Source organism: Gymnodraco acuticeps, unplaced genomic scaffold (genome assembly GCF_902827175.1).
Source record: "Gymnodraco acuticeps unplaced genomic scaffold, fGymAcu1.1, whole genome shotgun sequence".
Taxonomy (NCBI): domain Eukaryota; kingdom Metazoa; phylum Chordata; class Actinopteri; order Perciformes; family Bathydraconidae; genus Gymnodraco; species Gymnodraco acuticeps.
In genome coordinates, this window is record NW_022992199.1 from 798,962 (window position 1) to 823,332 (window position 24,371).

General features: G+C 40.6%; 1 protein-coding gene across 3 annotated transcripts in view; it reads left to right on the forward strand.

Annotated features, from left to right (window-relative positions):
- Positions 1 to 24,371, forward strand: part of LOC117539392 (copine-8-like) — a 116,006-nt gene that overhangs the window by 64,231 nt on the left and 27,404 nt on the right. For all 3 annotated transcript variants that reach the window (XM_034205549.1, XM_034205548.1, XM_034205547.1), the window contains 6 exons: positions 9,421 to 9,484; positions 13,119 to 13,222; positions 15,443 to 15,547; positions 16,262 to 16,303; positions 20,928 to 21,003; positions 24,136 to 24,192. In XM_034205549.1, the coding sequence (XP_034061440.1) occupies positions 9,421 to 9,484; positions 13,119 to 13,222; positions 15,443 to 15,547; positions 16,262 to 16,303; positions 20,928 to 21,003; positions 24,136 to 24,192 (448 nt within the window). The remainder of the gene's footprint in view (positions 1 to 9,420; positions 9,485 to 13,118; positions 13,223 to 15,442; positions 15,548 to 16,261; positions 16,304 to 20,927; positions 21,004 to 24,135; positions 24,193 to 24,371) is intronic.

Here is a 24,371-nt window from a genome sequence, read left to right on the forward strand (position 1 = left end):
GTTATCTCTATTATTTTGCAGTGCTTGTTTATACATGTGTGCAACTTTGTGTGTGTGTGTTTTGATATTCACTCCGCTGCCTCACACAAAAAAACACATCAGTCAAAAGCATCACGCTTCTGCTCAGTGGAGCGGAGGCACATCACAGAAATAAAGCGCAGCAGAGACGACAGATGACAATATGCTACAAACACACAAAATAAATGTTTTGTAAGATTGTCAGTTTTTTGTGTATGACCTAAACAAACTTTAGTGACTTCACAGCACATTTTGAGTCACATAAATCAGTCATTTACTTTGTTTTGTTTCTGCTCTTGGGAGACACGCAACTCTTTTCTTTATATTTTTACTACTTTTTTACGAGCAATTCCATTTATGTGAATGAAAAAGTACCTCAAGTATCCCTAAAAGTGTCTAATGGCACATTTCCACTGCAGCGGGGTAGCCCCGTTTAAGCGTCCCTAAGCGTCCTCGCTCAGGCCTCGGGCTGCCTCGCTGGCCGTCCGAGGCCGTGGCGCATTTCCATTACAGTTTAGGACCTGGTGTAGCAACGCAGTGCTCCCGTCGAGCTCCCGCTGGATTTGATCATCCCCAATGAGATGTAGGAACGTCGTCACCTCCTCGGTCGACCACGGTGTGCTTTTCTTTGACGTTGCCATTTTTGTAGCTCCTCCGTTTACAAAATGCTGTGTATAAAAATGCTGCAAGCTTGCTTCTAGATATATATGCGACGCTAGGGATGATCTCGCGCGCGATCTTGTGTCGATTCTCTCTGACCAATCAGCAGTCGAGAGTGTTGACGTCACTAGTTCAGCCCTGGCCCTGGCCTGATAGAACCACGATTTTATGGGGCCGGAAAAAGAGGGAAAAAGTACCCGCTAGCCGGTGCTACGCTACATGGAAAGCCCACCAAAAACTGGCCTGGCCGCTTGAGGACGGTTAAGGACGCTTAAACGGGGCTACCTGCTGCAGTGGAAATGCGCCATAATATAACACCATTGCCAATGGTACTGCCCAATTCTGCAAAAACCCATATAATGATGATAGAATTGTACAATATTTGCACTTATATTACTTTACTAAGGCATGGTCAGTCAGTACACATAATTGCCTAAGTTGTAGGACTCTTACAGGACTTCTGGAGTTTAAGCTGGAATCAGCTTTACTTCGTGTCTCATTGCATAACCGTCCTACTGCTTCCTCCATTTGCTCTGAATGCTGATTAAGTTTAAGCTATTTTACCCAATCGGGCAAGTGGTTGAAAATAAACCACGGAAGATTGAAGTAGCTAATGAGCAAGTTATCTCGCTTTCTACTTATCTGTAGTTACAGTAGAATAGCTCATGCTCAATAAAGATCGGGCACTTGCGAGAAAATGGTTGAAGTTAAAGACCACATTTGCTGAAACTAAAGAAACATTTAAATGATCAGGAGAAACTAACAGGAGTTTAGTTGTTTGGCAACAGAGGATGTGGGCAAAACTCCAGATTAATTTACTTGAATAAAGTTCACGATCAACTTCAGTCTTTGTTCTTATTATGCTAAGATGATACAATTAAAACAGATTGTAAAGTGGGAGGTAAAAACTGTACAATTGTTGATTTGTGACTGATAATAAACAGTGTAGGAGTATTCAAAGTACACTAATGAATTGATCCCTATAGTGACGAGTCAAAACTAAAACTACTGCTTTTTTTAAACATTGTTTTAAATGGAATAGGTTTTTGTGCATGTAAATGGTCTGCAAAGGCTAAAATGTAGAGACACTACATATTGATATACACCTGAACATCAGCAGGAGAGGACTCTTTAAAGTAGAGACACTACATACTGATATACACCTGAACATCAGCAGGAGACGACTCTTTAAAGTAGAGGCACTACATACTGATATACACCTGAACATCAGCAGGAGAGGACTCTTTAAAGTAGAGACACTACATACTGATATACACCTGAACATCAGCAGGAGACGACTCTTTAAAGTAGATACACTACATACTGATATACACCTGAACATCAGCAGGAGACGACTCTTTAAAGTAGAGACACTACATACTGATATACACCTGAACATCAGCAGGAGAGGACTCTTTAAAGTAGATACACTACATACTGATATACACCTGAACATCAGCAGGAGACGACTCTTTAAAGTAGAGACACTACATACTGATATACACCTGAACATCAGCAGGAGAGGACTCTTTAAAGTAGATACACTACATACTGATATACACCTGAACATCAGCAGGAGAGGACTCTTTAATGTAGAGACACTACATACTGATATACACCTGAGCATCAGCAGGAGAGGACTCTTTAAAGTAGAGACACTACATACTGATATACACCTGAACATCAGCAGGAGAGGACTCTTTAAAGTAGAGACACTACATACTGATATACACCTGAACATCAGCAGGAGAGGACTCTTTAAAGTAGAGACACTACATACTGATATACACCGGAACATCAGCAGGAGAGGACTCTTTAAAGTAGAGACACTACATACTGATATACACCTGACATCAGCAGGAGAGGACTCTTTAAAGTAGAGACACTACATACTGATATACACCTGAACATCAGCAGGAGAGGACTCTTTAAAGTAGAGACACTACATACTGATATACACCTAAACATCAGCAGGAGAGGACTCTTTAAAGTAGAGACACTAAACCTGATATCCACCTGAACATCAGCAGGAGAGGACTCTTTAAAGTAGAGACACTACATCTGATATACACCTGAACATCAGCAGGAGAGGACTCTTTAAAGTAGAGACACTACTTACTGATGATATACACCTGAACATCAGCAGGAGAGGACTCTTTAAAGTAAAACACTACATATTGATATACACCTGAACATCAGCAGGAGAGGACTCTTTAAAGTAGAGACACTACATACTGATATACACCTGAACATCAGCAGGAGAGGACTCTTTAAAGTAGAGACACTACATACTGATATACACCTGAACATCAGCAGGAGAGGACTCCTTTCAAGTAGAGACACTACATACTGATATACACCTGAACATCAGCAGGAGAGGACTCTTTGAAGTAGAGACACTACATACTGATATACACCTGAACATCAGCAGGAGAGGACTCTTTAAAGTAGAGACACTACATACTGATATACACCTGAACATCAGCAGGAGAGGACTCTTTAAAGTAGGAGACACTACATACTGATATACACCTGACATCAGCAGGAGAAGGACTCTTTAAAGTAGAGACACTACATACTGATATACACCTGAACATCAGCAGGAGAGGACTCTTTAAAGTAGAGACACTACATACTGATATACATCTGAACATCAGCAGGAGAGGACTCTTTAAAGTAGAGACACTACATACTGATATACACCTGAACATCAGCAGGAGAGACTCTTTAAAGTAGAGACACTACATACTGATATACACCTGAACATCAGCAGGAGAGGGACTCTTTAAAGTAGAGACACTACATACTGATATACACCTGAACATCAGCAGGAGAGGACTCTTTAAAGTAGATACACTACATACTGATATACACCTGAACATCAGCAGGAGAGGACTCTTTAAAGTAGATACACTACATACTGATATACACCTGAACATCAGCAGGAGAGGACTCTTTAAAGTAGAGACACTACATACTGATATACACCTGAACATCAGCAGGAGAGGACTCTTTAAAGTAGAGACACTACATACTGATATACACCTGAACATCAGCAGGAGAAGACTCTTTAAAGTAGAGGCACTACATACTGATATACACCTGAACATCAGCAGGAGAGGACTCTTTAAAGTAGAGACACTACATACTGATATACACCTGAACATCAGCAGGAGAGGACTCTTTAAAGTAGAGACACTACATACTGATAAGAACCTGAACATCAGCAGGAGAGGACTCTTTAAAGTAGAGACACTACATACTGATATACACCCTGAACATCAGCAGGAGAGGACTCTTTAAAGTAGAGACACTACATACTGAGATACACCTGAACATCAGCAGGAGAGGACTCTTTAAAGTAGAGACACTACATACTGATATACACCTGAACATCAGCAGGAGAGGACTCTTTAAAGTAGAGACACTACATACTGATATACACCTGAACATCAGCAGGAGAGGACTCTTTAAAGTAGAGACACTACATACTGATATACACCTGAACATCAGCAGGAGAGGACTCTTTAAAGTAGAGACACTACATACTGATATACACCTGAACATCAGCAGGAGAGGACTCTTTAAAGTAGAGACACTACATACTGATATACACCTGAACATCAGCAGGAGAGGACTCTTTAAAGTAGAGACACTACATACTGATATACACCTGAACATCAGCAGGAGAGGACTCTTTAAAGTAGAGACACTACATACTGATATACACCTGAACATCAGCAGGAGAGGACTCTTTAAAGTAGAGACACTACATACTGATATACACCTGAACATCAGCAGGAGAGGACTCTTTAAAGTAGAGGCACTACATACTGATATATACACCTGAACATCAGCAGGAGAGGACTCTTTAAAGTAGAGACACTACATACTGATATACACCTGAACATCAGCAGGAGAGGACTCTTTAAAGTAGAGACACTACATACTGATATACACCTGAACATCAGCAGGAGAGGACTCTTTAAAGTAGAGACACTACATACTGATAAGAACCTGAACATCAGCAGGAGAGGACTCTTTAAAGTAGAGACACTACATACTGATATACACCTGAACATCAGCAGGAGAGGACTCTTTAAAGTAGAGACACTACATACTGAGATACACCTGAACATCAGCAGGAGAGGACTCTTTAAAGTAGAGACACTACATACTGATATACACCTGAACATCAGCAGGAGAGGACTCTTTAAAGTAGATACACTACATACTGATATACACCTGAACATCAGCAGGAGAGGACTCTTTAAAGTAGAGACACTACATACTGAGATACACCTGAACATCAGCAGGAGAGGACTCTTTAAAGTAGAGACACTACATACTGATATACACCTGAACATCAGCAGGAGAGGACTCTTTAAAGTAGAGACACTACATACTGATATACACCTGAACATCAGCAGGAGAGGACTCTTTAAAGTAGAGACACTACATACTGATATACACCTGAACATCAGCAGGAGAGGACTCTTTAAAGTAGAGACACTACATACTGATATACACCTGAACATCAGCAGGAGAGGACTCTTTAAAGTAGAGACACTACACACTGATATACACCTGAACATCAGCAGGAGAGGACTCTTTAAAGTAGAGACACTACATACTGATATACACCTGAACATCAGCAGGAGAGGACTCTTTAAAGTAGAGACACTACATACTGATATACACCTGAACATCAGCAGGAGAGGACTCTTTAAAGTAGAGACACTACATACTGATATACACCTGAACATCAGCAGGAGAGGACTCTTTAAAGTAGAGACACTACATACTGATATACACCTGAACATCAGCAGGAGAGGACTCTTTAAAGTAGAGACACTACATACTGATATACACATGAACATCAGCAGGAGAGGACTCTTTAAAGTAGAGACACTACATACTGATATACACTATGAACATCAGCAGGAGAGGACTCTTTAAAGTAGAGACACTACATACTGATATACACCTGAACATCAGCAGGAGAGGACTCTTTAAAGTAGAGACACTACATACTGAGATACACCTGAACATCAGCAGGAGAGGACTCTTTAAAGTAGAGACACTACATACTGATATACACCTGAACATCAGCAGGAGAGGACTCTTTAAAGTAGAGACACTACATACTGATATACACCTGAACATCAGCAGGAGAGGACTCTTTAAAGTAGAGACACTACATACTGATATACACCTGAACATCAGCAGGAGAGGACTCTTTAAAGTAGAGACACTACATACTGATATACACCTGAACATCAGCAGGAGAGGACTCTTTAAAGTAGAGACACTACACACTGATATACACCTGAACATCAGCAGGAGAGGACTCTTTAAAGTAGAGACACTACATACTGATATACACCTGAACATCAGCAGGAGAGGACTCTTTAAAGTAGAGACACTACATACTGATATACACCTGAACATCAGCAGGAGAGGACTCTTTAAAGTAGAGACACTACATACTGATATACACCTGAACATCAGCAGGAGAGGACTCTTTAAAGTAGAGACACTACATACTGATATACACCTGAAACATCAGCAGGAGAGGACTCTTTAAAGTAGAGACACTACATACTGATATACACATGAACATCAGCAGGAGAGGACTCTTTAAAGTAGAGACACTACATACTGATATACACATGAACATCAGCAGGAGAGGACTCTTTAAAGTAGAGACACTACATACTGATATACACCTGAACATCAGCAGGAGAGGACTCTTTAAAGTAGAGACACTACATACTGATATACACCTGAACATCAGCAGGAGAGGACTCTTTAAAGTAGAGACACTACATACTGATATACACCTGAACATCAGCAGGAGAGGACTCTTTAAAGTAGAGACACTACATACTGATATACACCTGAACATCAGCAGGAGAGGACTCTTTAAAGTAGAGACACTACATACTGATATACACCTGAACATCAGCAGGAGAGGACTCTTTAAAGTAGAGACACTACATACTGATATACACCTGAAAATGATTATAATTCGGCCCCTTTAAAAAAAAAAGGTTAAGCAGCCTACTGTCGACATCTTATTAGTTTAATATGCTGGCAATCTAGAATATAAGATATATCCGCCGTATTACTAATATGTAAGATATCTTTTATCAGCACACAAGATAATCACAGTGTAAAATCACATTTAGTCCGTGTACAGCGTCACTCAGCCGCCTCTCATCCTTCCCTCCATCTCTCTGTCTCTCTGCCATTTTTCCATCTGCCCCTTACTGAGCCATCTCTCTTCTCATACGCTAAATTAATTGCACTGAATGCCCCCCCCCCCCGTGCATCAAAGGGCAGCGGTGTGTCTCAGGTGACGGGGGGTGGAGGTGGGAGTGGGGGTATCAAAGCCTCGCATCAATGTGCCATCAGTGTCTCCACATCTGTTATTGTACTGGACAGTGCTTAGCCAAATGAAATTATCCCTCCCACGTCCGCGCTCTGATTCAGGCCCGCGGTTTGTGGCATTCATCCGCTCTATTTTTAGTGGTCAGCCTCCCTCGGCTTTATTGGCTGAATATTACGCCTCGCCAGCTCAGGATGTAAACAAACAAGCAGCTGAAATGTCACTGGATGGGCTTAGATTATGTCGATGCTCTTTTTCAAAGGTGTTCATTCAGCATACATTAATATGTATTTACACAATCAGGAAGATACATGTTAGAGAGAGAAGAATATATTGGATTCCCAATCTACAAGGCGTCTCAGATGACAGATTTTAAGAATATTATAGAAGAGTATTTATCCTGGGGGGAAATTTGGTTTGGTGACATTTTAAAACAAAATGAAAAAAACATTTCATTTTCATTTTTTTCATTTTCAGGCTTTATTTCGAACAGATTAACAAATAACAAATGTGAAAAACAGAATACCGTATTGTTATAATACAGTATTTATCCACATTCATGGTAATATTTGTATATTCAACAAAAAAAGTCTTCATATTAATAATAAATCATATGTGTCCGAAAGGGAGTAGGAGGAAGCAAATGCTTATTAATTCCCACCCCTTACTTGATCAATGATTGTCCTTTAAATCATTATGCAAGTTATTCCTACATACATTTACATTTATACATACATATTGTCACGATCTGTCTTTATGGTGTTTTGTCTTGTCTTGTTTCATGTTTTATTTTGAAAGGTCTTCACTTCCTGTCTTGCCTGTTTCTGTCTGCGTTGTGTCTTGTTTGGATTTGTCTGTGGTTCCCTGTCGTTAGTTTCCCTGGTGTGTCTGATTACCCGATTGTGTTCACCTGGTGTCCCTGTGTTTTCTCCTCCCTCCTCACCTGTGTCTTGTTTGTGTGATTAGTCTTGTGTGTATTTAAGTTCTGTTTTTTCTGTCTGTCTTTGTCGGTTCGTCTTGTGTCATGACTAGTTCGTTGGTGAGTGTTCTGTTTTGTCTTTGTTATCACCTAGCCTTGAAATAAAGGAATTTGCACTTTAATCTGCATTTGGGTCCTTCCTGCTTCACACACCGTGACACATATACAATAATTTCTCATCTTCAATCCCCTTTCTTCATTCTCATATTTTTCCAAAAAAGTGTTTCTGTACATCCTTTTAAACTGAATGATGCTTGTGCTTTGTTTGAACTCCTGCTCCAAACCATTCATAAAATCACCCCACAGATTGTTAAACTCATACTTCTCAGAGTTGTTCTGACCTTGAGTTGTTTAAAATGTAGATTTCCTCTCAAATTATACCCACCCTCTCTGTCTACAAACAATGTTTTTAATTTCCTAGGAAGTAGATTATGTCTTGCTCTGTACATGATGTGTGTCGTTTTAAATGTAACCAGATCAATGAACTTCAATATGTGTGACTTCAAAAATAATACATTAGTGTGTTCAAGATATCCAACATTATTGATAACTCTTATAGCCCTTTTTTGTAATGTGCATAACGGCTGTAGGTTGGTTTTGTACGTGTTTCCCCAAATCTCCTCACAGTAAATCAGATATGGCAATATTAGTGTGTTATATATATTATAGAGTATGCAATGTACATATGAATACAAACTGTGCACATTGTACTACAATATGTATTAACAACAAGTATGTACAAATGTGTGGTCAATGTATATTACAGTGTATATATAGTGGTAGAGTATTTAAGTGACCGCAGAATAATATAACATACTTCTGTTTGCCTGTATACAGTAGAAAACAGTATTTATCAGTATTCATTTGAGAATATTAGATTCATTCAGTACAGCTAAATGCAGTTTATCATCTAATTGGAGGAGAGCTGAAGCCTTTGTAAAGTTCATTAAGTTCTGATACTAACAAACCTCAATGTACAGTGTGTGCTGTAGGATCAATGTTATTATGAAATAGACAGTTTGAAAACAGCGCAGAATGTAAAAAGCACAACAGTATCAAGAGCAATTCTCTCACAGATACAGAATGCAGTGAGCTTTTGTAACAGAAAGAAGGGTAATATAATTTAAATAGAATTAGTGTAAGCAACGTTTTTTTCTTCTTAGGAATTGAAAGAAGATGCAAGAGATACAAAAACCAAAATAAAACTGATGTAACACGTTTAAAATGACCTACAGTATAGATTACGACGACATATTGTTTTCTTGTGTCTCTGTTTCAAACCATAGTCCTACCTGTTATAAAAGCATTGTTTGAGGCCTTTGGCTGTTTGAATGTAAAAGGAATATTTAATTTGTTCTCTCTTTTTGTCCAGTGGGATCCCAGGGAAGAAATGTGGCACCTTCATCGTCAGAGCAGAGGAGCTGAGCAACTGCAGGGTAAGATCTGTCTGCTTCCCCTGTTGATTCATTCAGAAGAAAACTTCAAGACTTTCAAGATACTTTTTCTCTAATTAGACCGACCTTACGGTTCATACATCTTTCAACGTGACAAGATGCACTAGTCTGGTACTTTTCAAATCTTTTATTACTTTTGTAATCAAATTGCTGTAACCTTATTAAACAAATTTAGCATTTTACATTACGTGTTTATTAGGTACACTTTTACCAGGGGGTCCGCGGGGTCTTAAAAAGTATTAAAAGTTGATAAATCAATTTAGCGAAAATGAAGGCTATTAAAAAGTATGAAACGGCATTTTCCAAGGTATTATATTCTGTAGCTTGTTTTCAATAAGTATATGAATGGTCCAAAGAGGTTGTATTCTACAGTGTGCCTGAATGTAATCATTGCGTAGGTGTGTAGTGTGATTCTGTGTAGTTTATTTATGGCATCCCGTTGGGTTTGACGTCATCTGAACAGGACATCGCACACTCACTGCTTGATAGCGCGAAGGTCCGTTTACGCCGGTTGCTAAATAACATCGTTATGGGGAAATGCAAGTCTGCGTCCAAATGGTTGGAAGATAAGGAGGAAGGACAATCAATACTGTATATAGTCAATGTGAGGTAAAGTGTGTCGCCAAGGTAACCGGTTAAAACTCAAAGTGGAGATGAGGTCTTAAAATGTATGGAAAGGGTCTTAAAAAAGGTATTAACTTTGACTTCAGGATTCTTGCATATACCCTGTTTACATTTATTGGGAATTTGCTTCGGTGTATGGTGCGTTAAAATAAGAGCAAAAACTAAATAAATACATATTAAAACATTAATAAAATACATAATATGACGAAGGACTTTGACAAATGTGGAAGAGCTGTGATAAAAGTGGCAGTATAGTGCAGAAATGCGAGAAAGAAAAAGTCAGACCATCTATCCGTCTTCTCCCTCTTATCCGTGGTCGGGTCTCGGGGGTAGCAGTTCCAGCAGAGAGCCCCAAACGTTCCTTTCCCTGGCGACATCAACCAGCTCTGACTGGGGGATCCCAAGGCGCTCCCAGGCCAGCGAAGAGATATAATCCTTCCACCTGGTCCTAGGTCTACCCCTTGGTCTCTTCCCAGCTGGACGTGCCTGGAACACCTCCCTAGGGAGGCGCCCAGGTGGCATCCTAACTAGGTGCCCGAACCACCTCAACTGGCTCCTTTCGACACAAAATCAGACGAGCTAAAAACAATGCTGTTTAAAACAAACATTTCTGCGAAAAAAATCTCAATTTATTCCAATATATATTAAAAAGGACGTACATCATTTTAGAAACACCTCTCAGTATAACTCAATACAACTCAACAAAACCACAAAGAAGTTGAATCAACAAAAAATTAACAATATAACCTTTATGGCAGTTTGTTTTTTGTGGAGCTATAAGATTTAATTCGTTTTAATATACTTACAAACTGGTTGTAAACAACACAATTATAAATAAATGTTCACTTTACACCTCCCAACACTGTCTTAATCCCTTGTTGCACTGACTCTGATGTAAGGATGCACCGAGGACATTATTTGTGAAACACTCGCGTTGCCATGACACCAGAATTTGACCTCAATTAGAGAACTAAGTGTACTATCTAAATGTGTATTGTCTAAAAATACCACTCCACTACTGCAATTAGGAAGAAGCATCAAGCACTATCTCACAATATTATGACTTAACTGGTTTTCTTTAACATATAAGTGGTCATTTAAACACAGAGGAGGTTTGGTCTATATTTCTGCGTGCTGGAAGATCAATAAATCCACTTTTGTTCATAATGTAAGTGTTCGACCATTTTAGAAGACTTAGCTTTTCTGTTTAAGACAACACAGACTGTGTTTACGCTCTTGTCCTGTCTTCATTTGAACTTTGTGATGAGCACAATAGTGACTCACAAACCACCTCAAACTAAATAAGCTATTTCTTGAAAAAGTGCAAAAAAGGCCCATCTGGTTGTTTGCTGTAGAGTAGATGCGTCACTTTACAACAAGGTATGTGTAGTGAAATGTAATAGCATTTTCTCTTTAAGGTCTAAATACTAAATGGTTAATGTCACGTTTTAGTGTCAAATGATTAGGGATGGGTACCGAGCCCGAGCCCCGGTATTAAAGGCGCCCCGGGCTGAATTATTAAAGACCGTGGTACTTTTAAACTCCAACGTTATCGGTCTTTTCATCGGTACTGGAGACATTTAAAAAATATATGTCATGTGTATTATTGCTACATAAACATTATATTGCAGTCTTAGTGTCGCCAACTCCGTTTCTAATATGCAAAAAAAATGCATCTTTGATGTATTTTCGATCTTTCCAATCCAGATGAGAGATCTCTCTCCCCCGTCTGTGTGCGAGGGGGCGGGGCAGTCTACACACACACACACACACACACACACACACACACACACACACACACACACACACACACACACACACACACACACACACACACACACACACACACACACACACACACACACACAGGAGATGTCGAGGAGAACTAAGCGCTCCGAGGTGTGGTTAAACTTTACCCGTCTCGATGCTCGTTACCAAAAGTGCAATAATCTTGTAAAAGTGCACCACATTCAAACGGAGAAATGCACCGACTGTCTTTCTTGTAGCTCTGTAGCCCCGTCCACGAGTAACGTTTCCACGTCAGGTGTTATGTATGCTAGCAGCAACACACGGAGTTAACTACATTATACAAACATGGGTTAATGATTAGAGGTAACAGAGTTAATTATTATGTTAAAGTTTCAGCTATTCTGTTCACAGTTCTGTCATCAGATTATTTAATACGATTTGTTAAAACGTTGTTGTTTCTTTTGATGTGAAATATTATGTATTAAATTTAAATAAAAAGCAATGTTAGTTTTGTTCACAATTCGTTTAGTTAGTTTACTAGTTTAGCTTACCTTATTTTTTTCTCCAAAAGAACCGATAAGAGTCCCGTTAAAAGACCGGACCGATAAGCGGTATCGATAAAAGTAGTAGTACCGTTAAAACCTTAACGATACCCATCCCTACTGATGATATAGCTGTTTTGTATCAACATATTATGAGAGAAAAATCATTGTAGAGCCATTGATTGATCTTCTAGTAATAAACAACATGCCTTGCAGTAAAGTTGATCATGTTTTGATTTTTTCTTCAACTCGCACTCATCCGGAGAAAAAGGAAATTGCTTAATTAAGAACTAGAACACAAGGAAAGGCATTGTTTCAAAAACCGTACAACACTATTAAATATTAGATCACTAATTATAGATCTGAGATAATAAGCAAGTTTCGAAATGTTCATGGGTGGAATTAAGTGAGATTACCTTGAATTCATCTTTGTTTCAGGAAGGATCAAATTAAGTTTTGATATTATCTCCCAGGACTCAGTGGTCTAACAATGAACAATTATAGATATGCAAAGTGTTCTTTAGTTTTCTGGATACACAGTACATTGTAATATTGTGCTCCAAGATGTTTCTACAACAGTATTTATTTAAAGCTAATTAACAGGAGGATCTATGCTAACGTGTTGTGAAAGCAATTGTGTGTCATTTCTTCTGACCTGAGGCTGTTTAACGTCTATTTTTGATTACTTCCCTCTGCTTCAGGAGTCCGTGATGCTGCAGTTTTGTGGCAACAAGCTGGACAAGAAGGACTTCTTCGGGAAATCAGATCCTTTCCTCGTCTTTTACCGTAGTAACGAAGACGGATCGTAAGTCGACAGCAGCTTCCCCCGTCAATGTTCTGAATGAACAAAAGCAGCTATCTCAGTTTTACACGCCATATACAGATGCCTGAAATGAATATAGACTGTGAGCGTGATTTTTCATGCTCCAAAAAGCCTCCATACAGAGGATATACTGTAAGGACTCAACTGCCTATGTGGTGTTACATAATGCTGGGTGCAGTGTATGTGACTTACGGCGTGCAGACGTTAACAGGAGAAAGCAGCAGAAGGAGGGATGAGCAGAGATAATGGGACAGAGTTGACAAGAGGAAAATAAAGGCAGAAAGGACGGAGGAGATGGAGTTATGGAGAAATGTGTACGTAGGTCGCACTTTCTTTGCCCCGCAGATGCTTTTATTCAAGTCGACTTCAGCGTCTTAGTGGAGCCACACTCTCTTGTTCTGCAGCTGGGTATTTACTGATGCAGCCTAAATGTTCCGCCGCGGGCTATAACAGCCGCACGCTGTGGTAACAAAGAGCCAGACTAGGTGCCGCATATAAAAGAACAGGAAGCTATTATTTCAGTCAAATATCATGTTTTATAAAATACTTATATCATTCCACTCCCCTCATAACAGAGAGCGAGTCACAGGGTTTTGTTCTTAGCCTAAAGTAGTTTTCTGGCTAGCTCTGTAAACCACATGTCCTATGTTCTCCTTTGAGAGAAAAAGCAGAAAAGGGGAATTTATATTTAATATTGTTTGGTTTTATGCACTATTTAAACTATATTGTGGTGTCTGTCTACTGCCAGCTTCAACTTTTAGTTATACATTCCTAGACACCAATTATAGTAGTGAAAAGATAGCCTATACAGTGGTGCAGGAATATGTCCTAAACACAGAAATGAGTTGGCATTTTAACACTTCTTTGTTCTGTTGCCTCAAAGTCTACTTTATTTTTAATGAGTTTGTATGTAAAGGTCTGAGATGAGATCTGTAGTCAACACAAGCTAAAAAGATTTGAATGTTTTGTTCCACAACGTGATATAGCTCAGTAAATACCCAAAGTGAACATCTGAAACTTTTACTTTTCTTAAACATGGTGGTTGCTAACAAGTGACTAAATGAGACTACTCGGAGTCATCGTGTCGAACATTAGCCGCCTTTAGCTTAGCGGTGGTGACGTGAAGTCATGTAGTTCTTTCTAAGCCTCACTTTAGCTTTTTACTTCTTCCGATTTATGCTGCAAACATTAATGTGTTAATATGTGGAGATTATCCTGCTGAACAAAATGTCTAAGTATCATTAACAGGTGTTTGCCCAAGAGCTTATTTTCTGCAATATTCCAGCAGAAAAATGACATTGCTTTTTGTCAAAGGGAGCCTTTGGGAGGCTGACTATCATGTTGGGATAAGAAAATTCCCCACTTATAATATGATATGTAGAAGGATGGGTGTAGCAAATGTAAACAATTTAGTAGTGTATTTAACTTACTTATTTTATATGGATTCTTTTTGGAAAACTGTTAATTATGTCCAAGAAAATGATTACTTCTGCTTAACCCTTGTGTTCGAAAGCTGTTACCCTTCATGGTGATCGCGGGTACATTTTGACACATGATTTATCTCAGTCCAAAACACACCAAAAAAATGACTATCATCCAATATTATTTGAACTACATCATAACTAACTTATAATGCATTCATAACCGTACAATCCTGTTGTAATTTAATGTTATGGCCCCAAACACATTACACCACATATTGCACACGTGCATGTGTGAGTTCAGGTTCAAGTGTTGGTGTACATATTCTTTGAGAAAGGTGGAGTTCCCGTGGGGGGAGGGGTGCAGAGGGAGGGGAGACCAGGTGCATGTTGTGAACAATTATTGTTCCAGTGGATGAAGGAGGCGGGGGAGGGGTGTCTGAAGTCAAAGATGAATCTTGATTGTGCCAAATTTGACCTCGAGTCACCCAAAACAATTCTGCTGGGTCTCCCCAGACCCCAACACCAAATTATACACTTCTTTTTTTAGAGACCTTCAGACTTGGCAAAAATTGTCAAAATCAGTTCTGTAGTGTTTATATAGCTGCTGTGGAGGATATCATGAAGCCTCGTTCCGTTAAAAAAAACTAGAGCGTAGTTATCATCTAATTTTAACTTGAAACGGGTCACAGGAGACCCGAACACAACATAAGGGTTAATTTAAAAACGCAAAAATGAATAACGTGTCCCCTTTAAACAGCTTTGCATTTCTCACTCCCAGGTATACCATCTGCCACAAAACAGAAGTGGTGAAGAACAATCTGGATCCGGTGTGGCAGGCCTTCAAAATCCCTGTCAGAGCGCTGTGCAACGGAGACTATGACAGGTGCAGTACACAAACCTTTCACTGACATTTCCTCTTAAAGGTGGGGTAGGTAATTCATTTCAGAAACACTTTTTGTTATATTCCATGGAATGCTCTTAACATCCCGATAGCAATGAATATCTTAACTGCTTTGACAATTAATACATTAAAAAAAGTCATCTGTGGAAGCCGTGGCGCTGTAAAAAGCACGACCAATCATCTGAGCCGGCCCGGCTAAAGTAACTGGATGGCCTACCTGCCTGTCAGCCTTCCATCTGTGCACAAACTTATCTCGTGCCCTCATTGGTCATGTGCGCGTTCGTGTGTGTTGGAGGAGGGGCTCTGTGAGGAAGTCTGAAGGAAGAGGAAGATTTTTTTCGGCTGTGTAATTTCAAATTCTAGCGCACTTCTCCATTCTTACCTACCCTACCTTTAAGGAGCAGATACATGTAACTCATTGCTGTGTCTTTCTATTACAGATTTGAGGAATGGGCAGCTTTTGTGGCATAATTCTTATAATTTGTTTAATCTTTTCCCCATTATTTTCCTATTTGCCTGTGTTACACCAGAGTATACTGATAACAACATTAAAAAAACTCCCCTCTCTGCATTACGTAGGTTTGTCCACCCCCGGCCTTCCACGGAGTTTCCAGCTTTTTAAGCAGAAAGACTGTAAATCAGTGCTAATTGGATTTTTAATGGGATTTATTTCTCTCCTCTTGTCTTTCCCTACAGGAGCATTAAGGTGGAGGTGTACGACTGGGACAGAGATGGAGGGTGAGGGAACAATGCTCTTTCGTTTGTACTCTTAAACTAAGAGGGACCCCAAATTAAAAATCCTTTTTATCAATGTAGTTTTCTTTGGTGTGAGTTCACGAGTGTTGTAGATATTGGCTTCAAAGAGGTCTGCCTTATCTTTAATATAATCAAACTCAGTGGCGAACCGTGTCGATCACAACTGGATCTTCTGTAGACACACACACACCCCCTGCCGCCGCCCCTCCCCCCCCTCCGCGGCATTATAATGTCCGTCTTTTCCCTGAATTGTCGTCTTGAAAAGCGTACTCACAACAATTCCGCAACAACTTCATCTTCACCTGTTGCACTTGTCATTTCAACATTAAAAACAATAAAACGGCATGAATTGCTTCGTCGCACTCATCTAGATCCTCTGTCTCGAGCCAGTGAACTAGCGGGCCTTCTAGAATACCCTGGAACCGAGGGGAACTCTGAAAGAATACGCCCATTGGCTACCAATCAATATATGATTGGTTGATCAAACTGTCAGTCCAAACGTACGCTCTCATTCAGTGCAACGGCCAGGGCATTCGATCAAGGATGTAGAATACCTGGTTGAAGGATATTCTACCCAGAGACCCAGAACAAGATCTGATTGGTTGCTTTCTTTTCTAACAGAAAACCACTGAAATGCGTAGTGCATGGTCCGAGAAGGACAAACAAATCAACGTAACACTGTAATATTACAGATCAACAGATACGATTCTCATTTATTCATTTTATATACATTTATTACATTTTATTACATTTTATTTATATAATTAAATCGATTTTTATTTTTTATCTGAGTGTTCCAGGGTATTCTCTGAATACCTTGAAGGCCCTGACGGTTCGCCACTGATGAAACTCGATGACACTCTAGTTGTGATGGTCAAAGCTAGACATAACATGCTTTTGAATAACTCAAAGCAATGTCTCTTTCTCAGAATCAGAATCATTTATTGCCAGGTACGAGGAATTTGACTTGATGTCATATATAAAACAAAAAATCTTTAAAGACACCGTAATTAAATATAGTTAAATAGCAATAAAATAAAGCAGTAATTTAAATGGAAATAGAATGCTATGAATGAATTATAAAATATGAAATATGAAACAAGAAATTCTAGAAATTATCTCACATTTAGTAAAGATAATCCATAGACCCCTTCGCGAGCAGATTCATGTAGTAACTATTTTCTTTCTAGCGATTACACACGTCAACAGTATCAATGTGCAGATCATGGATAAGAGGCTCGTGACAGCATGAGATGTTAACAGGAAAGTTGAACGGGAAAGCTTCAAGCAAATAAGTGCACTTTTTGTCTATGCTGTGATTCGGTTGATGGATGTAGTTTGGTTGAAAGACATAGTTCCTACACCAATCTGATCACACTCATGACAGTAGATTTAATAATAATAATAATATATTAATTTTATATAGTGCTTTTCTGGACCCAAAGACGCTTTACATTTGGGAGGGGGGGTATACAAAAAAAAAGAAAAAAAGAAAAAAACACAACAGAAAAGCAGTCAGGAGGAAGTTGATTAAGAGGGGGGGGGGCTTTATAGATAAAGAGTTGAAAAGGTGGGTTTTGAGGCGGGACTGGAACAGGGTGAGGGACTCAGACTCACGGAGGTCTTGGGGGAGGGAGTTCCAGAGCTTCGGGGCTGCCACAGAGAAGGCTCTGTCCCCGAAGCTCCGGAGTTTGGCCTTGGGGATTGAAAGCAAACCGGCTGAGGTGGATCTGAGGGACCGGGGTGGTTGGTAGAGGGTGAGGAGGTCAGTGAGGTAGGGGGGGGCCAGATGGTGGAGGGCTTTATAAGTGAGGACCAGGAGTTTGTAATTGATGCGGTGTGTAACGGGGAGCCAGTGGAGTTCTTTGAGGACAGGGGTGATATGATGCCATGATTTGGTGTGGGTGAGGAGTCTGGCGGCTGCGTTCTGGACACGCTGGAGTCTACTGAGGGAGGTGGAGCTGATGCCGTAGAGGAGGGAGTTGCAATAGTCAAGGCGGGAGGAGATGAAGGCGTGAATGAGTCGCTCAGCTGCAGGGCGGGTGAGAGAGGGACGGAGTTTGGCAATATTGCGGAGGTGGAAAAATGAGATTTTGACAACATGACGGATGTGGGGCTCGAGGGAGAAGGTGGGGTCAAATATCACGCCAAGGTTGCGTGCCTGGGTGGAGGGGGAAACAGGGGTGCCATCAATGGTGATTGTCAGGTTGGGGGTTTTGCTGAGGGTGGATTTTGATCCGATGAGGAGGAGTTCAGTTTTATTGCTGTTGAGTTTGAGGAAGTTGTGTTGCATCCAGGATTTTAGTGCAGTCAGACAGGATTCGATGTGGGTGAGGGGGGGGGTTGTTGGGGGATTTGGTGCTGAGGTAAATCTGGGTGTCGTCGGCATAGCAGTGAAAGTCCAGGTTGTATTTGCGGAGAATCTGACCAAGGGGGAGGATGTAGATGATGAAGAGGAGGGGGCCGAGTACTGAACCTTGGGGAACACCTTGGGTGACTGAAGCTGTGGAAGAGGAGTGGTTGTTGAGGGAGATGAAGTGGGATCTGTCGGAGAGGTAGGACTGGAGCCACCTGAGTGCAGTACCATCGATACGATGTCCTGGAGTCGGGTGAGCAGGATGGTGTGGCTCACGGTATCGAAGGCTGCACTCAGGTCGAGGAGGATGAGGATGTTGAGGGAACCGGTGTCAGCAGAGGTGAGGAGGTCATTGAGGACTTTGATGAGGGCCGTTTCTGTGCTGTGGTGGGGACGAAAACCAGACTGAAGGGGTTCAAAAAGCTGGTTGGTTTGGAGATGGCGGTGGAGTTGTTTGGAGATAATGCGTTCTATTGTTTTTGAGAGAAAGGGGAGGTTGGAGATGGGACGGTAGTTACTGAGGGAGGAGGGATCCAGACCGGGTTTCTTGAGGATGGGAGTGACAGCAGCAGATTTAGGTAAAGGGGTCATGATTTCTTTAAAACAACAAGAAAGCAGACATCTTTACTTTATGGCTGATATCTCCATGAGTCTACAACTGCTCCCCTCCTGCCTGAAACGCCTTCATTGGACTCCTTTGTTTACTTCCTGAACATAGTAACATCACCCTATGTAACACCTACGCTTCTATTGGCTAGCGCTCCAACACATTGTGCATGATAGGCTAAGGGGCGGGACATCTGTAAGCGGTTCCCAATCACAAGCATTTTACCTATGCTGTAAAATGTATTATCTTTTCGATTTACACACGGCATCTATTGCACGTCTGTCCGTCCTGGGAGAGGGATCCCTCCTCTGTTGCTCTCCCTGAGGTTTCTCCCATGTTCCCCTTTAAACTGTGGGTTTTCTCTGGAAGTTTTTCCTTGTACGATGTGAGGGTCTAAGGACAGAGGGTGTCGTATTGTCATATAATAGAATTGGGAGGGATGAAACCCTCTTTAATGGTCACACATGCAGAGCACACAGCACACACAGTGACATGTGTCCTCTGCTTTTAACCCATCCTAGTACCAGGAGTACTAGGAGCAGTGGGCAGCTATTGCACAGCGCCCGGGGAGCAATGGGAGTGAGGGGGGAAGGGGGGTGTCCGGTGCCTTGCTCAAGGGCACCACGGCAGGGCAGGAGGTGAACTGGGACATCTCCAAGTAGCAGTCCACACTCCATATTTTTTAGGTCTGGTCGGGGACTTGAACCGGCGACCCTACGGCTCACAATCCAAGCCCCTACTGACTGAGCCACTGCCGGACAATATACTGATATTCTGTACTAACTGTGAAGTCCACTGAGGCAAATGTAACATTTGTGATATTGGGCTATATAAATAAACATTGATTGATTGATTGAACAGGGACTCTGGTTTCAGACAGAGGGTGAAAAGAGGTGCTGCAGCACAGGCAGTATGAGAACAATAAAGAGCTTTTTGAACATTAAAGCATGGAGACATGTCACAGTAGAGACACTAAACACAAAAATGAACCTGAAAATCAGCATTATAGGGCCGCTTTAAATGTTCCTGAATGCCATTCTAAGATAAAAACCTTTTTCCAGTTTGTTCATGCTCCTAAAAAATTAAAATCTGCCCTGATAGTACACGAGCATATGTGCAAAGTAGGGATGGACATTTGGGATTATGTTCACAGATTTCCCTTCAAAATGTTTGTCCTAATACGCCCTCTTGTTTTTCTCTGTTAGAGTGGATAGTGTGGAGAAACATCCCTGTAGAGCTCTTCATGTGACAACACTCCCTTCTGCTTCAAATATACATTAACTATTTATACCGCTTAAACGGTCTTTTGACAGATAACTTCATAGCGTCAGTCGGGGAATGAAGACGGTATTTATGTTTTGAAGCGAGTGAATTCCCAGTGTTCAGGGTCACAGGTCGCCCTTTCATTGTTCATTTCACTGGCAGTTTTTGTCACTTCAGCTTTGAACTCCAACACATTTCTGACCCTTATTCCAATGGAGCTGATTATCCGCATAAAATCATGGAGCCCGTTGCTACGCCCACGCCTCTAGTAACCAAGGAGCTTGTTAGTGATACTCCGGATTTTTGACAATGTGAATACAAAGAATATACGTCCTTTTTACCGGGAAGAAATGTGACCATGTTTTTATTTTTTTTTACAGGCACGACTTTATCGGGGACTTCAGCACGCGCTACAGAGAAATGTCAAGGAGCCAGTCGCAGTTTCACGTCTATGAGGTGATATTTCTCACACACACACACACACACACACACACACACACACACACACACACACACACACACACACACACACACACACACACACACACACACACACACACACACATATTCATTATCCTCTTATCCTTTCCTTTAGTCCTTTTGTCTAACCTGAGCCAAATACAAATATTAACCCTACAATATCACTTTAAAAATATTTGACCTTATAATATGTGGTTTTAAAAACACAGTATGGGTAATATGAGAGTCAACATACAACAGGAAGAAATAAAAACTAATAAGAACATTTAAATCACAAAATAAAAAAAGACGATAATAACCAATGGATTATAAAACAGACACTAAAACAAGTTGCAGTTACAGAATAACATGTTGATTTAATATGTGATATATACAGCTGGCTAGTATGTGCTAAAGTCTGCCATACTTACATAATCTGTCATTCATTAAATCCATGATTAGCACATCTAATCTTCTCCACTTTCAAGAACTTCAAAGTGTTCCTGCTCTATTATTTAAATATCGCGGAGAGAGGGGCTTCCTTCCAATTCAACATGATTAAATGTTCTTGCCAGAAGAGTTCTGTGTGCAGTACATTTTGGATGTTTCATAAAGGGTTATCGTCAGGTGGTTGAATATCAAAATGTCACCTTTGATCAAGTCTTAATCCTCAGGCGGCCCTTTTACGAAACAGGGATCAATACAATACTTTAAACCTACAAAATGTTCCTCACAAACAGTCAAATCGGTCCGTTAGCCGGAGAGTCTTGGTGAGGTGGAAGCATTCTCTGTGGAGCAAAACATTGCCTAGCTGATGGAGAAAATGAATGTTTGTTGTCCGAAGCTAACGTTAAATTAACGGACTTATTTCTGCAGATTGATATGAGAGAACATAGTCTTTGGCTATGCAAAAGTAAGTAAGTAAAGTTTATTTATAAAGCGCTTTTCACAGACAAAGTGCTTGACAAAACAATTAAACATCATCATAGGAATCGTACAATGATAAATGAACACATAAGCCACGTGTTAAGAAGTCATAAAAGCACTAAAACAGGGGTGGGGAACCTCCGGCCTCCGGGCCGTATACGGCCTGCGAGACAATCGGCTACGGCCCTCGAGGTAATTTATAAACACACGCAAAAAAGAAAAAAATTTAAGAAATCTAGACCGCAAAAAAATTAAACAAGCGAGTGCCTGTTTTTCCTGGCCAAGGTCAGGGTCCTTGAACACAACACGAGTTTAACGTGTCATCACGTGGTATATGTCTCGACTGACAGGGGCAGTTCTGATGGAGAGCACCAGAACGCCGCTCCAGCACTTCAGAAATTGCAGTACCCATAAGGAGCCGTACTCATGCTGCAGTTTTTGCGTGGCTGTGTCTTTAGCTGAAAGCCCAGTGGCGATCTGTTCATCTGTCATACTGATCATACAGTCAATAACTTTGTTGTTATTAGCATCTGGTTAGCTAGCTATGCTAACGAATATAAGAAGCTTTTTCTACAACCAGTGAGGTAAAGGCACATCTTTATATGATCATTATAAAAAAATAAGAGAATAAAGTAAACAGGTACAAAATACTATATGACAGTAAAAAAAAGTTGTTATTAATAAAGAAGAATACAGTTTGAAAGGAGAGTGATTTGTAAAATATTCATAAAGAAAAATAAATCTGCTTCCAGTTCTGTTTCATCTGGATGTTGAGAGATGTATCCATAGATCTCTTCATGTTGCTCTCAAAGTGCACCAGATTGATGCTTTTAACTTCAATATTTCAAAAAAAATCTTCCCGGGGGAGCATGCCCCTCGGACCCCCCTAGAGGAGGTTAGGCCCCCCCCCACTTAAATCATGTTCACATGGATAGGAAACTAAATACATTTGCACACATCTTGTGTCCATATCTTTCTGTTGTGGTGGTCACGCCACACCGTGCACGTGCCGTGCATGCATACGCGAGTCATGGTGAGATATCTGGGTTAAGAGGTTGCTTTTTCTTTGCACAGCATGAAATGAATGGGCTGTGATTTTAGTTCTTTTAAGCAGAGGTCAATAATTTGTACGGCCCTCTGAGGATATTGTAAAAATTGAAATGGCCCTTGAGAGGAAAAGGGTTTCCCACCCCTGCACTAAAACATAATAAAAGCACAATAAAAAACACAATGAAAACGTAGTATAAAATCAAGCACACTGGTTACCCAGACGCCTGCCCAAACAGGAATGTCTTCAAATTAGCTTTAAAGGAGTCAACAGAGTCAGCAGACCATAGATGATCAGGCAGAGCGGTCCATAGCTTAGGAGCCATGGCTTCGAATGCTTGATCACCGCGGGTCTTAAGGTGGGTACTTGGGACAGACAGTAAATTGTGCATGTGTGACCTGAGTGGGCGGGCTGATGTATATGGATGAATTAGGTCAGCCACATAAGCAGGAGTCTGACCGTGCAATGCTCTGTAGGTGAGAGTGAGGATTTTGAACTGTATCCTATAAGCTACAGGGAGCCAGTGAAGAGATCTCAGTATCGGGGTAATGTTTGCTAAAATGGACTGTACTTATATAGCGCTTTATCCAGTCTTTAAGACCCCTCAAAGCACTTTACATACTGCATGTCATTCACCCATTCATACAGAGCAGTGTATCTTACTCTAGGACCTAACATTCACACACATTCACACACCGTTGGCCATCGGGAGCAACTCAGGGTTAAGTATCTTGCCCAAGGATACATCGACATGTTGACTGCACGGGCTGGGATCGAACCCACAACCTTCTGGTTGAAAGACGACCGCACTCCCTCGCAGCCACAGTCGCCCTTAAAACTGTTATATAACTCAGATGTGGTGGGAAGAAGATAAGAGGGTGAAGAAGTTATCGTATTTAAAGATGCCATAACTTACCCTACAGGGCTCTTTACCCAAGTGGTTTTGTTGCATAAACCTAAGGAGACACTGCAGAGGTGCCCACAGGCTAACTGCTACCGTGTGCTGAGACATTCACTTGTAGAAAATCAAAAGGAGAATGTGAACAAAGACTTGAATTTGAGTTTATGATATTCTGAATGAAGACATGAGTAGAGATCACTTTCTGCTCCCTGAAACAAAACAAAGTGGATTCAAGCTGATGTTTTCCCCACAGGTGCTAAATCCAAAGAAAAAAGAAAAAAAGAAGAAAAAGTACCAAAACTCAGGAACGGTGAGTCAATTCATAAATGTTTCATAAATTATTCATTCATGCATTTATTACCACCAGAAAATGTCAGAATTTGTAGAAATACTCATTGGTTTGAGAATCAGGTGCTATATTAAGGAATACATCAGCCACCAAATTATTATATATCAAAAACTCATCTTGGTTTAACTTCAAGTCCAATC